The 15,223-nt window shown below is 53.5% G+C and overlaps 1 protein-coding gene across 1 annotated transcript in view; it reads right to left on the bottom strand.

Annotated features, from left to right (window-relative positions):
• Positions 1 to 2,492: 2,492 nt before the first annotated feature.
• CD81 (CD81 molecule) overlaps positions 2,493 to 15,223 on the bottom strand; it is a 30,886-nt gene continuing 18,155 nt past the window's right edge. The window contains exons 3-8 of the mRNA XM_026036772.1: positions 9,799 to 9,896; positions 7,782 to 7,856; positions 6,174 to 6,281; positions 5,205 to 5,300; positions 5,032 to 5,124; positions 2,493 to 4,886 (exon numbers count right to left, since the gene is read on the bottom strand). Of these exons, the coding sequence (XP_025892557.1) occupies positions 4,824 to 4,886; positions 5,032 to 5,124; positions 5,205 to 5,300; positions 6,174 to 6,281; positions 7,782 to 7,856; positions 9,799 to 9,896 (533 nt within the window). The 3' untranslated portion in view covers positions 2,493 to 4,823. The remainder of the gene's footprint in view (positions 4,887 to 5,031; positions 5,125 to 5,204; positions 5,301 to 6,173; positions 6,282 to 7,781; positions 7,857 to 9,798; positions 9,897 to 15,223) is intronic.

Here is a 15,223-nt window from a genome sequence, read left to right as displayed (position 1 = left end):
CAAACGCAGGGCTWTGCGTTTAACACCCCTGCACGTTGCTGGAGGGACTCCCCCAGCACAACACGATACACAAGCCGTGCTCTAACATGAGGCAGAACACGGGGCCCAGAAACACTTGATTAAAACAACAAAAAGGGGAATTAGCCTCTAATTAGAAATGCTACCTGCARCCCCTGGCCTTGGAGCCATGTAAAGCCAGTGGGAAAAATGTGCTGGATTAACGCACTGCTAAACGGTGCAGKTCCCTTCCCGGGGCTCTCTTTGTTCAGCACTGAAGGCAAGCCAAGGATTTGGGTGTTTTCCTTTGTTTCTTCCCACTTTCGAAGTTCYCGCTCTTCCTCCTCACGGCTTTGGCATTTTGGCTGCCCGTTGGGAGGGCTGGCGCAGTTTTCCCTCAGTGGGAATGTCACGGGAGCCGATTAGGGCTTGCACAACCTCCAAAGGAAGGGGCAGAGCCATCTGTACCTTCCCCCTTGGTCCCAGCTGCCTTGGTAGGAAACAATTGGCCTGCTACTTGTAAAGCAGACTGCAGTCAACTTATCAAATAGGGCAAAAATAACCCCCAGACTTCTGCTTGAAATAAGAAACGGTTCAGACGGTTTAAAAAAAAAGGGGGGGGGCGGGTAAGAAAATTCCACTGGAAAAAACGTAATTTGCTGTAGTTTAGGGGAAAAAATCATACTTGTATTTTCTGTAAAAAATGCTCTTTGACGCAAAAAAAGGCACAAAAAGTATTTGTAGGAGTCAGAAGTCTGCGCTAAAGTCTTCAGTGACCGCTCCTCCCTTACGAAGCTCTGTTGGCCTCCAAGGACAAGCGTTTAAATAAAAAAGAAAGGAAAAGCACAAGGGGCTGTTGGTGCAATATGGGACCCAGCGGGCCGCAGGTTTTCCACCGAGCCCTTCCCAAGGCTCTRTCCATGTGGCCTCACGTGCTCCTGCGCGCCAGGGCTGCCCGTTTTCCAGGGACAGCCGGCGTCTTCCCTCGGCGGCTCCACGGAGGAGCCTGGTGTGGTGAGTGCTCCGCCCGCAAGGACCGTGCTCCGAGGAGGCCGGAACAACCATTATCTCCGTCTGGGCCAACAACACGGCACCGAGACCCAGGTGTCTCGAGGCAGGAGGCAAGGGGCGTCCTATGCCCRGGAACACCCCCGAGGGTCACCCAAAGACCGCGCGCCTAAAGCTCACGTTGTGCAGGCGTCCAGGAAACAGCAGTGCCATTCTTCTAGAAAACGAGGCGGAAAGCCGTCCGCGTCGGGAAGAAGCACGTGCTGACAGCACATCATTAAAAATCCGCTAATGAGGGGCTTGGCTTTGTTTCTTTTTGTTGTTTCAAACCACTTTATTTCCAGCAGTCCTGATGGCCAACGCCATTAGTGTTCAGGTGCAGGGGCTCTGCCGCGGGTGGCCCCTGGGGAGCTGGACGCGCCTCTCCCTCACCCCACACACCCTCCCTCGCCCCACACACCCTCCCTTGCCCCACACACCTCTCCCTCACCCCACACACCTCTCCCTCACCCCACATGCCCTCCCTCGCCTCATGCTCCCTCCCTATCCCCACACACCTCTCCCTCATCCCATGTGCCTTCCCTCACCCCACGCACCCTCCCTGGCCCTGCAGCTGCCTCCGGACACCACGGCCCCTACCACAGATGGGACTGAGAAAGGCGGCGGCGGCACCAGAGGCCATTGGGGGCCGTTGGGCAGCGCTCCCTCGGGCACACGCAGCATGGCCACCACAACCTCTCCCCTTCCTCCACGCCACCATTTCAGCACCCCTGCCGGATTCCGCAGCGTGTCGGCACCCGCAGCCAAGCCTCCCTTCCCACACAGGGAGCTCTCCTCCTGCACCTCCCTTCCCACACAGGGAGCTCTCCTCCTGCACCTCCCTTCCCACAAGGGTTCTCCCCTCATGTGTCTCCCCTCAGCGCCTCAGCGGCCGCCCCCAGCCTCCCGCCCGCCTCACGAAGCGCCCCAGCCTTGGTGTTCACCGGCTCTAGGATGGTGGCGGCTCATCACACTGTGCACACTATGAGAAACGTTTATTAAATGGACTTCTTGTCTTGTTTCTTTCTTAAAAAAAAAAAAAAAAAAAAAAAAAAAAAAAAAAAAAAAAAAAAAAAAAAAAAAAAGAAGGCAGAAGGAAGTTAACAGGCTGTGCTGTGGCATGCTCCGCAGGCGGGAAGAAGCCCGAGCATTCAGTTAAGCTGGCAGTGGCTCTGTTTGACCTCGCGCTGCGGTCTTTGAACTCAGACCTGGCCAGCCCGCTCTCCCCAAGCCCCTCGGGATTGCAGCCGTGTGCGCGGGGRTCTCCTGCCCCGGGAACTGTGTCCCTGGGGAAGGAGGGCAGGATGGGGCCCAGGCTGGTGTGCGGGACAGCACTGAGGAGAGACAAGGAACCTGACCTGCCCGGTGGCTTCTCCCCAGGCCCTCTCCAAGAAGCACCTTCTCTCCCTTGCTCCTGCACAGGACAGCCCAGGCTCCCAAAGCTGCAATGCCCAAGGACGTGCCTGCCCCTCAGTGAATTATCTGCAGGGAAAGACCCCATCCCTCTTCAAACAGAGCCTCAGCTACTTACACAGCATCAACTGAATACTGAACAATATCGAAAATAYAGCGTCAGGAAAGAAGAACAGAACTGAAACGCTTAATGGCATATTTATACACATTTATCAACAGTCAACAAAAAGAGGCGGCAAGTTACACATCCATCCTGTATGCTAGCAATCCTGATGCAYGTATATGTAAACACACATGCTTGGGTGATGCGTATACATATAGCCACACAAGGGAGTAGATGGCCTGAAGGACCCGCGCTGGGGAGCAGGGGGAGAGGCGGCCTCCCGCGGAACCGAGGGGCCTTCTCGACGTGCACGCAGGGGACATTCAGGGCAGTGTTGCTTTAAGGCTGTTTCTAAGGCTGAATCCTTTCTTGTCCAACCCCCTCGAATTGAAGGTCTCTTGAAGCACTCCCTCCCCTTACTCAGCACAACTTGATATATATATATTTATATATGCTTATATACTTCTTAAAGGCCCTATATACTAAAAGACAAGAGCAGAAAAGGGATGAGTAGAAGGGGARAAAAGCTTCCGAGGGGATCAGGTTGCCCCAGTGCAGGAATTTCCTCTCCTGTTTYGGCAAGGGCTGCGGTACCCGCATGCCACACACAAGGTGCCCACTCACAGTGAACACGGGTCTTCCTCCCTACCCGCTCTGGTGTCCTGAGTACCAACTTGGAGGTGAGGGGGAGAGCAAAACGCTTTAAGAAACAGAAATATTCCCCAAGTGAGGAAGGTGGTCACAGGTTTTTAACTCCTCTCATCTGCTTCGCTGTGGCCAGGAGCTGGAAGAGGCTACCAGTCCCAGCTCAAGGGCCCATAAAGAAAGGAAAAAGGCTCTGCTTAAAAATATATATCTATAGAACTATACATATAGATCATCTTTTTAGAGACACTCTAACTTTATTACAGAGGACCTGGGTCACTCTGCCCCTCTATGTACATTGTGCCGCTACCTCGCCAGGGCAGAAGCCACATACATCCCACTGGCAACCAAAGCACAGCAGGGTCACAAAGTGTTGCAACTGGTGCCGTCAAAAAATCCCAAATTCCCTTGCTTTCATAAGCTGTTTTCCTACGTTTAGGATCAGTGAGGATGGAAGGTCTTAAAAATAAACATTTTTTTTTCCAACATTATGAAAATTTCCTGGCAAATGCTAGTGTGTGGGACAAAATGCTACAAGCAAGGGCAATTGGGCTGAACAAGAAAATGATGCCAAGATTACATTTTAAGTGTGTATGTATATGGCAGGGAATCCCCAAAAGTCATCCTGTCTAATATAAAGGGGTTTTTTTTAAGGTTAAAGACTTTTTTTWAATTATTTTTTACCAATAACATTTGTATATGAGTATTAGCATAACACTGAAAACTCAGTACAGTACTAGACTCTCCCAAAAACATAATATGTCTATAAAGAAACATTCAAGGAAGTTAAAAAGACAAAAAAAAAAATTACTTAATTTTCAAAGACTAAATTCACCCCAGTCACTGACCCTTTAATGAGTCAATGTAAATGAGTCAATTTATAAAGCTACAGGCCCCAGAAGAAAACCTAAAGCTGAAAACATCCCCAACTCTTCTGAGTCTGAACAATTAAATGTTCTGTTAATCTAGCAATGCAAAGAGGTTTGCTAGGAAGAGCCCCCGCTGTCCCCGCCGGGGACATCTCACCCGGGGCTGTTCCCTCTCCTTCCTACCAGGCTGCAGGCAGTTACAGCCAGCCTGGCCTACCTATAGCTTGAAGCACCAGGGAGCTGGGGTGACGGGAGGAAAAAGATGAGAACAACTGAACAAAACAATGCTAAATCTTGCTTCAGTGTCCAATTATACGTGTGTGTACATATACATATATATAAACAAAAGTCAGTATTGAAAAAGAGTAAAAAACAAGGCAAAGATTTCTGCGAACAGGCTGCAGCCTTCTGCTCTGTATCCTCCACAAATATCAGCTCTGATTTTCTCTGAAGGGGAAGGGGCAGGGAGGATGAAAACTCCTGCTACAGCAGCTTTCCCTATCACACAAAACTGATGTGTAACTAACTCAGCCACAAGGATACGGGAAAGTTTTATTTATTAAAAAAAAAAAAAAAAGTACTTCAAAAAAATGATAAGTACTGCATGGTAATATTGAAGTATTTATATACATGCTTTTCTTTTGTTGAAATGTCTCCTGGTCACTTGGTGGCACTTGGGGTCCCCTCTAGCGCCGTCCGCCCTGCTCTCCCGTCCCRTCCCATCCCATCCCCTCCCCGGCTCTCCGGCCTCAGTACACGGAGCTGTTCCTGATGCCGCAGCACAGCACCATGCTCAGGATCATTTCGAAGATCTGCAGGGAGACACAAGGCCGCCCGTGAGCCTTCGGTCCGCGGGATCCCCCTTCCTCCTCCTCCCCATTACCGATGAGGGCATCCCGCAGTGCTGCGCGGTGCCCTCGGCCCCCGTTTCTCCCAGCCCCACATGCTGGCACTCACCATGATCACGGCAACCACGATGGCAGCAATGCCAATCAGGTACAGCTTCCCAGAGAACAGCTCGTCAATTTTTTGGTGACAGTTTGAGGAAAACTGCAGCAGAGAACAAGCAGCGTCAGGAAGCCGGTTCTTCCCTCACCCTCCACAGATGCCTGCTCCTCTGCGCTGCCTACCTGCAAGGATTTCATCARGGAGTCCTTCGGGCACAGCTCGTCCTTCCATAAGGCAGTGGTGACTCCYGTTACGGCATCAGGACCGCAGCAGTCCAGCTGCACAGTGAGAGGAAAAGCAGCATGAGAAGGACTTGCCAACACTSTCCCGCACTGCTCTGTGCACCCATGATGAGGAGTCAGCTCGAGGAGAAAATAAAAAGGGGAGGGAGGAAGGAATTAACCCTCCAAACTCCATTTTTGATTTGCATGCAGTGTGKCCGCCTTGTGCAGTTAACTGCAAATTCCTACGTTGGGCCTTGCTCTCTCCAGGGATTTGCTTGCTGCTGAGCAAAGGAAGTTCTCTTGGAATAAATTCCTCAAAGCAGCTTTTTTCTTCTGCTTTTTCTGAATTTTACTTAATCGGGGGTACTGAGGCACATGAAAAGCAACTTAATTAAGCCCAGGCCAGGCTCCCTAGCACAGCACAAAGGACAGTAATTTAGGGCAATGCGACTCAGTTACTTCTCATCTCAGAACAGCAAACTCCACAGGTTAACTCAAACATATCAACATTTGCTTTAAACCACGCTTTTCCTGCTCATTTTCCTGACTCCATTTCTTCTCTTTTCTCCTATACTCTTGTGTCCCATTGCTACAAATAATTCCTCCAATTTTCTCCACTTTTTCTGTATAAAGCTTGGAGAACAGGCCGCAGAAGCCCCTTGCTGACAACACTCTTTGTGCCGGTTCAATCCCTAAGCATCCAAACTTCCAGAGTTGTCCTCAGCTGGGAGCTGGATCTCGTAGCTCCAGCTTGCTCCCTCCTCCTCTGCGGGGAGGTTGCTCTTCACCCCCTTGCAAGCTGACGTGCAGAAAGCGATTTTGCAGGTCAGCCTGTGCCTGGGCAGGGATTTCTCAGCCCGCCGCATCCCGCTCCTCAGCGTGACCTTGGCCGGAGCGGAGCGCGCGGAAAGGCTCCCGACATCTCACCGTCTCATGGAAGGTCTTCACCACGGCCTTGCCGTTGTTGGAGTCCGAGTCTGCCATGAGCGCCTGCTGAAACGCTTGGTCGTAGAACTGCTTCACGTCCTTGGCTATCTGGGGAAGGCAGCGAAAAGGTCCCTCTTAGCCAGAGGACAACAAGGAGACGTGCCCGAGCACAGCAGGCTCTCTCTAACATCGCTCCCTTGCAGGGATGATAGGCAGAGAAGCAGTTTTTAATGGGTTTGGACCCTGATTATTTACACAGATGAGTAGAAAACCCCCTTCTGTAAGGATTAAATTCTTACAGTGTTATGAAGAGCAACTGTTAAGAACCTCATTCCCCARCTAGCAGGTTTCAGCCAACATTATTCAAATGCTTTGAGCTCTCTATAGAGGCAAAACCAGCCAGGCCATGGAYGGGGCACCACCAGAGCCGAGACAGTCCTCAGACTGCACACATTTGTTGCTGCTCCCAGAAACAGCTTGTTCTGACCTACAGTGTATCTGGAAATGAAGCAGGAGGGCATGTGGCTTCCTGCAGAGGAATGACACAGTCGGGAAGCGAGAGGAACTTGGAGGGGCAAGTGAGTTTGCAGCTATGGGCACCTCCGTTTGCAGTTGGTCTTGGACRGAGGGTAGGTCAGGAAGCTCAGGTGCTTCGGACAGATGTCAAACTCCTGCTGGGGCCCTAGATGGATCTAAGCACCCTTGCCCTGTAGATGGCTTCGTGAGTAACCTCGGCCACGTCCTAACTTTGCCATCTGCCCTCAGGAACTGCAGCCTGTCCTGGGGGATCATGGCTGCAGCCTCTGCTCCATGGAGCAAAAGGAATAAAAAAAAATCAAGTTCAAACAGTTGAACTTGCGACTTTCTCTAGCAGCTTCCAATAATTTGAGAGACGGGGGAAAGGAGGGCATGCAAGAGAGGCAGATGAGATAAATATAACTAAGTACAAAAGGGAAAGTGCTTTCCAGAACCTCTGCTCTTGGCAGCGCCTGCTAGATTAGCAAATGAGAAAGAAACTGCTGTAAAAAAAGGACAGCAATTTCAATCAATTATCCCACGCTCTCTCCCTTCTTGCTCCAAAGTCTTGTTTTGGACGGCAATGCTCTCTGCTCAAACCATTTGAGCCTGGAATAGAGACAAATGAATCCTGCTTTTCGCCTCCCTCCCTGCATCTAAACTACCTCAGGAAAAGCGGGGACAGAGCACGACTGCCCCAGCTTCACGGAGCAGCCTTCACCAGGACACGGCTCCGGTCCCCAAGGGCATCCCCGTGGGCAGGTGTGACTCCCACCTCACCCACTGCCGTGGGGCCCACTTGTAGGCGACGCTGCCAATGGGGTGTCCTCCACCGTGGCACCCAAGTGCCTGCTTCCCAGCTTCGGGAACGTTGGAGCTGCTCCTCATGGGGGATCTGGTCTCCGATTCACTGGATAACCCCTCAGCAAGGCACTCTGCTCTGGAGAGGAGCTAAGCGACCTGCCCAGGTCACACAGCTAGTCCAGAATCCCATGTCTCAGTCCGAGACCTTAACTACACCTTCCTCTAAGATCSATTACGGTTGCAACCAGCATCCCGGTCCCACACACTCGGATTTCACAGTCACCTTACCTGGTCTTTGTTGACAAAACCCCAAATTCCAGCTGCAACCTCACAGGCAAACAGGATCACCAGGCAAGTAAAGAACTGTGAAGGCAAATCAGGAGAAGGACGTTTTACATTTTTGGCTACGTGCAAAAGAAGCAATAAGGTGGGTACAAYGGAGCAGCATTCCTAATGATGAGAAGATCAAAGTCAAGTGTTGCCTGATTTCCAACCATCTTCTCCCGTGCAGATCCCAGTACATTTTCCCAAAAGTCACCTCCAGCCTTCCCACATCCAAATCCCGCTGCTGTGTTTAAGCCTTAAGGCCTTTGCAGGGTATTTTCCACCCCGGGGAGGGGCAGCTACGGGCACAGCCTGCCCCAAGGGACAAACTGCCCCTGCTCGTGTGGCTGCAGGAGCAGACAGCGACCCCCTGCTCCAGCTCGGACGCTCTGGGGCCGGGAGCTTTTGAGCAGCRCCGGGCTCGGAGCACTCGCCACACGCTGAGGAGCAGCGGGGCGCCCGGGCATCATTTGTGGCCGGCGCAGCCCTGCGGCTTCTTGCATAAACACTAATTCTCAYGTTTTCCCACAGCCCCACCCTGTTGCTGCGACTCTAAAAGTTCTCCCTGCCACCCCGAAGCCTTCCTCCAGCTTTCTGCTCAGAGCCTGGGAACGCGCGGGGACTCCGGCTGCAAAGGGCAAGCTCTGAAGCTCAGGCATCAGAGGCAAGCAGCAGAGCACAGGGCTGAGCTCCACGTCCCCACGTCCCCGCGGGGGCAACGCTGCCCTCGGGGGTTTCTTTGTGGGAACCCCCCAGGTTGGTCAGAGTTGCCATGAAAGCAGAGACAAAAAAAGAGGTGGGAACGTGACGGAACATGTTCTCGTGTGCAAGAACGGGGGATAGCACATAAAAAATAAATGGAAATGGGACTACTGACATCCCGCAGGGAAGGACTTGGAACTCCTGCCTCCTGTTTAGACAGGGAACATCTCTGAGGAACTGGGTCCCACCTCGTCCCAAGGGAGCAGGTCCCTGTGCGCGGGGGGTGCACATCTTGGGAATTCCCTAAGCACTAGGGCCCTCTCTTGCAGAGGGCACCCTCCAGCGGAGGGGCCTCCTTTACTGCAGCCTGGGGCACATGATTTTATAGGGATTTTATGCCCTTTTACAGGGCAGGGACACGGCTGTGCTCCCAGAGGGGCACCTGGATCCATCCCAGGGGGAAAAGCACCCACGGATGAGCGACTCCCTCCTTCTGCCCTGCTTGCTTGTGGGCTGCTCTGAGGGCTGGGAGCTTCCCACTTTGCAGGAAGCCCCAGTAAACACGGACCAGAAGCACCCAGAGGTGCAGCAACCTGCTCACGAGGAGCATGGGAGCCAGCAGGGAAGCTCCATTCCCCCACTCCAGTCTTCACTCATGGCTTGCTCTCCMCCACAAAACTAATTTTCAGCTTAAAAAAGCCAAGCACTGTCCCATTTTTTTTGGTTTAATTTACCCTCCTCCTCCTTTCTTATTTTTATTTTTTGGAGAGCTTTTTAGAGGCTTTTGCAACCTCCAAGCATGACAGCTCTGCAGGCAGTTCYGTGAGGGGAAGGGGCAGAGGAAAATTAAACAAAAAACCCACAATAAACTACAGAAATGGGCCYGCTGCCAGGGCACCAGAACACGCGTGCCCACGGGGCACGCCACACAAAGGCCACACCAAGAGCCCCCTTCCCACGCAGGCCCCGTGAGGCCCGTGGGCAGCCAGAGGAGGCTGGAAACTCGCTTCAAGCCCGACCACACGTGGGAACCTGCTCTAAACAAAGGGGTCCCTCTCCCCCCGGCRAAGGCTTTTGCTGTGGCTGCAGTTGGTGCAATCGCTGGGCTCGTCCCATGCTGGGAATCCCAAGCGGCTGCCCCTCACTGTGGTGCCTGCAGCCCTTGGGGAATCGATTTTCCAGGKTTTATCTTGACATCCTGACCAAAACGTGGCGAGGAACCTTGGCTGRGTTTGGCTGGGTGACCCCACGGCGGGTGTGCCGGCCCCATGGCTCTTACCGTCCCCAGAAGGCACTGAGACTCCTGGATAGCGCCGTAGCATCCCAGGAAGCCCACGAACATCATGACGGCCCCCACGGCGATGAGGATGTAGATCCCTGCGAGGGGAAGCGAGAGGCAACCGCGTTACTGCAGAACCACCCGTGGCCCAGCAGCTCATTGCAGGTGTGAGTAACTGAGGCCTAAGGGAGGCAGAGGGGGCTGTGGACCCAGCAAGAGCTCCCAGCAGCCCAGAAAACCACCAGGTCTCGCTCCACTTCTTGCTCCTCTCCTCCTGCTGACACTGAAGTTCTTGGACAACGTATAAGCGTTGCTGATGGAAATGATCCACTGTTGGTTCAGCCCAGTGGCTGTACTTCAGGGCAATCATCCCTCCCTCTGAAATAGCTCTCATCACCTTAGAGGAACCCAGTTTTTGGTGGATTCTGCTGCTCGGGCACAGCACCCACGCGGGCTGCACAGCGGGCACCACATGGACCCCCATGTGAACGAAACCAGGAATTAAAGACCTGGGTTAAGCTTTTAAGGAACCTACTGACACTTAAAGCAACCACCACCCACAGCCCGTCCTCCTCCCCAAGCCACGGAAATCCCGGAGCAGGATCAATAATAGGAAAAGGGTGTAGCGAGGAAGACAAAGGCGAGGAAGACAAAGGCTTTATAGCGTGTCCTGAGTGTGGGAGCTACCCCGTTCCCATCGGTGCTACCCAGTTCCCATCGCAGTCTATTTTAAACGCTTTAGCAGAGGAGATAAAAGCAGTCGGTTAATGTATTTATTCAAATTAACAATAAAGCTAGTGGTTTATTTATATTAAATATTGATATTTCTTGCTCACGTTTGAAAGGCAGACAAGGGACAAGACTAAGGGAAAAGTACTACTTCAACATCATATTAAATGCAACCTAGAATCATGTTTTTTTAATAACTTCTACAAAAAAGATTTTTTTCCCCCAACTTATTAATGTTCAGTCAACTTCATAACTAGTTCAAAGCTTGGAAACTGGGCATTTGGGCAAGGCAGCGAAAAACCAAAGGAAGGAAAGGTTACTCAGGAAAAAAACAAGGGGCAAAGCCACAAAACCCCATAACCCCATAGCAGAATTGAGCCCAAGGCTCAGCTCTGCTAGCTCCAGTTCCTTACCAACCTTAATGGCCAAATGCCAGCGGCTCGGTTAAGTTTGTTTCCTTTTCTGAAAATAGAGCCTTCCTTTTTTTAATGCATCACGTAGCATATCTGTAAGTTAAAGTGCTTAAGTACTGGGGTTCTCCTGTTTTGTAAGGGGGGTCTGCCTGCCACCCAACAGCAACTTAAAATGGTGAAAAAGGAGGCAAGGCTGCACTCATCCTTTTCAAACTACAATGAAAAAATAAAACAGCATCCGAATAAGCTTATATTAAGTACCTGGTAACTCAACAGCAATTCAGGGAATCTTCTTAAGAGGCTCTGCCCTTCAAGTAAAGCTTTTATTTAGCTACAAGTCAAAATGTTTTTTGTAGTTGTCAGTTAACCCTTCCAAATAAAACTSAAGCACAAATGCAGCTCAAGATTAAACCTGCTCTTACATATGTAACACGTGGATTTTTTTTTTTTTTTTTAAGATTTCTCTTAATTTTGTAACTTTTGATTGATTGCCTGGTAACTTCAGAGTGAAGTCTAAAGAGAACGTCACACCGACCACCCTCATGGACCTCTCCAAGAGCGAGGTTAAGCCAATGCAAAATAAAAGGATACGATGATTTCAGCTAGTCCAAAAACTCTAGGTGGGCAGGTCAAACTTGGGGAAGAACTTCTTCAGTGTGAGGGTGACAGAGCCCTGGCACAGGCTGCCCAGGGAGGCTGTGGAGTCTCCTTCTCCGGAGATCTTCCAATCCCRCCTGGACGCCATTCTGTGCTCTGGGCGTCCCTGCTGGAGCAGGGGGCTGCACTAGATGATCTCTAGAGGYCCCTTCCAAGCTCAGCCATCCTGTGATTCCGTGGTCTAACTAACCCCCTCAACTCTTGCCCTTTGGGAACAGGAGCCACGGGCAGGCTGACGCCGCCGCGCAGCACGAAGGCAAGAGAAGGAACGGGGCGAAACGGGGCCGCGGAAGCGGGACCCCCCACGCCACGAGGCGGCGGCGGCGGCGCTTCCCCAAAACCTCCCGCTATATTTAGCCGCCGGCACGAGGGAGGAAACCGGACGGAGGGGAAGCCGGAGCACAACGGAGCGGCCTGACCCAGGAGGAACTTCCAGGTTGTGCAAGGGCCTCGCTGCAGCCGCGGGGCCTGCCGGGGAGCCGCCACGGTGCCCACGGATCCAGCGGCAGCTCGGGCGCTGCCGGGCAGCAAGTGGCCGGCCACCAAGGCAGGGGGACAACAGGGCCTTGCACCGGGGGCGTGAGGAGGGGAAACAAGGTGGAGAAAATCAGCGGGTGCTGCTTGCAAAGGAGAGGCCAGCAGTCCAAGTTAGGGGGACCTGGCTGAACTGGAAAGCAGGCGCCGCCAGGGCCAGCGTCCCCAGGCTGCAGCGTGGACGGGGCAAGGAGGCTCCCGGGGGCGACGGGAAGGCGTTGGAGCATCCAGCAGGCCGTCTGCTGGGCACCAGCCAGGCTCCACAGCCTCCRGGGAGAACTCCACAGGCTCCGCAACTGCCGCCTGGAGAAGAACAGCACATCCGCCGGGATCTCTCCGAGGAAAGGTCTGCTCGTCGCCACCAAAACAYGCCCGCGCTCAGGAACCAGCTCTCTTCCCACGCCGGCTTCTATCAGCATTGCTGCTGGCGGCAAGTTTTCAGCCCAAAACAGGGCGGGATTTTTGCATCTTTTACAGGCCTGGCTGGCTCAGTGGAACAGTTTTGATCTCAAGGGATCTCTGCAGGAAATGCAGTTTCGACCATCTGAGTGCAGCAGGTTGTGAACTGTCCCCTTCTTCTAGCAGCAGCAGGCAGAAAGCTCAGCTGGGAGCAGGGGGGCTGCAATGGCCGGAGAAGTCAACGTTCRGACTGGGAGATGGGTGACAAGTAGATGCAGCGGATCTGGTGACACGGCTGCGTGATGCTGCGGGCACCCCAACCACCGGCTCGCTTCTGTGGAGCAGCTAAAAGGTTTGCTACTCCGATTCTTCAAAATAAACACTGAAGGCAACTTCCAAACCTGAACAAAGACCTAAGAGATCAGCAGGACAACTAAAAGTTTCCGCCTGAAAACTCGGAGATGCAAATCCCGGCAAGAATCTCAGCTGACGGAGGTGACTAAGAGGAAACAGGCGTCTGCTGGGCTATGGAAGTCTCTCGGATGCCTCTCTGTATTTGCTTTTTGTTGGTGTTTGTTCTTTTTTCTTTTTAAAAGAAAAAGAAAAACAAACAGAACAAAAAACATCTGCTGAAATCCCGCTCCAAACAGCCTGTCCAGACCCCCGGCAGACAATCAGGTCCCAGCCTCCTACTTCTCTCCCTGCTAATGCTTTGCCAACTCCTCGCCAGAGCCAACACCAAGTATCAGTGACTAGCACTGAAAAAAACAAGACGGGAAACGAAAAGGAAGGAAGGGAATCAGATCACASAGTTTGCCCAGACAAGTTTTTCCCCCCAAAATCATCCAAATTGATTTTGCTTTTCTCATGCTTTAGCGAAAACGCAAGCGCGGCCCAAGAGGGGAGGAAAAGTGCCGGGCAGACTCCTATGGAAACACAAGGAAAAGCAGGGAGACAGGGTCTGCTAAAGCCCAAGCAAAGCAGCAAGCCAGAGCAGGAGGTGAGAGCACGGGGGGAGCTGTAGGAGCTCCYGCTCCGGCCGAGCTGCTTTCCAGCCCCGCCGACCCCGCATCCCACTTGGCATTTCCCGACGCGAGCCTGGCGGATGGAAGCGGTTCGGCGGGAGAAGCAGGAATGTGCGGCCAAGCGGGGGAGAGGGCTGCGGCGAGCGGCTCGGAAAGCCGCRGAAAGCCTGGGAGGCTCCCGGGAGCCGGGCCAGCTCCGCCGGGAGGCGCAAACAAGCCTCCCTCCTYGGCGGGGAGCGGGGCCCTTCCCGGAGCAATTCCCATCCTTCCATAAGGAGGAGCACGAGCCACCGGGGCCGCACCGGGGAGGCCAGCTCGGCTCTGGGCTTCCCTGGAGGGATGCTTCCCACTCCGAGGCCCGGAGGGGACAGGACACAYGGAGCGGGAGCAGGGAAGGGGCAGAGAGAGGCGGCGCTCCGGGTCGTTACTCCCTCTGGCACTACGGCCGCATAGCTGCCGCCTGCAGGGCTGTAAAACCCATGTCCCCTCCCTGCCGAGTTCACGGAGAAGTGGAAAAACAACAAAAAAAGCCCCAAACCAAGGGCTTTTATTTAAGCAAATAAAAGGAGGAATGCGAGCAGCGTGAGGACAGCCCCGCAGAGCGCGGCGGGAGCTGCTGGGCCCGCCGGGCGGCCCCTTCCTCATCCCCACGCAGAGAGGGGCCGCAATCCAAGCTCGTGGAAGGGACAGGGAAAAGGCCTGGTCTCCTGCAGGGGTCAGCGATGCGGGAACTTGAACACATCCATGTGCCTCAGCTCAGCCAGGAGCTGATAGCGCTTCCTTGGGCACGCCGGGGAAACGAGGAGGAGGAGGAAAGAGCAAGGATGCTGCAAGGGGACGACTGGGAAACCCTGCCTCCGCTTCCCTGCGCTCCCTTTTCCAAGGAAAACATTGCTGCGCTGCGGCTGCTAAGCACTTCCAGATGCAGCAACAACACTGGGAGGCACGGAGAGCTCTCCTGGGGGGATGTGGCAGGCGAGGGGAGATGAAAGGCCGCTCGCCTGCGGGAATCAAGGAAGCAGGAAGCGAAGGACACCTCAGGCACAACAGCACAGCAGGGCGCTGTGGCCAAGACCCAAGCCACTCTCCCCAGGAGCGCGTGTACTCACATCCCTAYGCCGGGAGCTTCCACAGGCAGAGATGCCGCACAGATTTTCTCCATCTTGCCTAGCTGGGATGTGCAGGAAGGAGCCTCCAATATGGGAGGGTGGGATCAGTGTGCAGCTGCGGGAAGAGCCGGGTCTACAGCATCCTCCACAGGGAGCATGGGCGACGCTGACACCAACACCCGCCGAGCGCGCAGGGGGCCGTGGCTGCAACGGGCAGGACCAGCGCCTGCTCCCCTAGCTACGGATATCTGGATGCACCCCAAATTTTACTCRTGGCAGACTACAGGTGCACACAGAGGACGTTTTGGGGACGCTCTACTGCCTCAACAGCTGGCATAGCTCTCGAAGCTACTGGCTGAAACTGCTGGAAGTTGKAAGGTCTGCAGAAGCCACGCTAGGCAGAGCTCCTCCACACCAGCAACAACAGCAGGGACAGTGGGGATGAGCAAAGGAGGACARCTACCACGGCTGTTGTCCACCGAGGAGCCGAGGAGCTGGCTGCAACGAAGGCAACTGACCTGCAGCTAACTACAGCCTGCACACTAAGCTTACCACTGCC

This window comes from Nothoprocta perdicaria, unplaced genomic scaffold (genome assembly GCF_003342845.1).
Source record: "Nothoprocta perdicaria isolate Ctin4 unplaced genomic scaffold, notPer1 scaffold_186, whole genome shotgun sequence".
Classification (NCBI taxonomy): Eukaryota; Metazoa; Chordata; class Aves; order Tinamiformes; family Tinamidae; genus Nothoprocta; species Nothoprocta perdicaria.
Note: the sequence above shows the minus strand (reverse complement) of the source record. Positions and strands in the feature narration are given on the sequence as shown.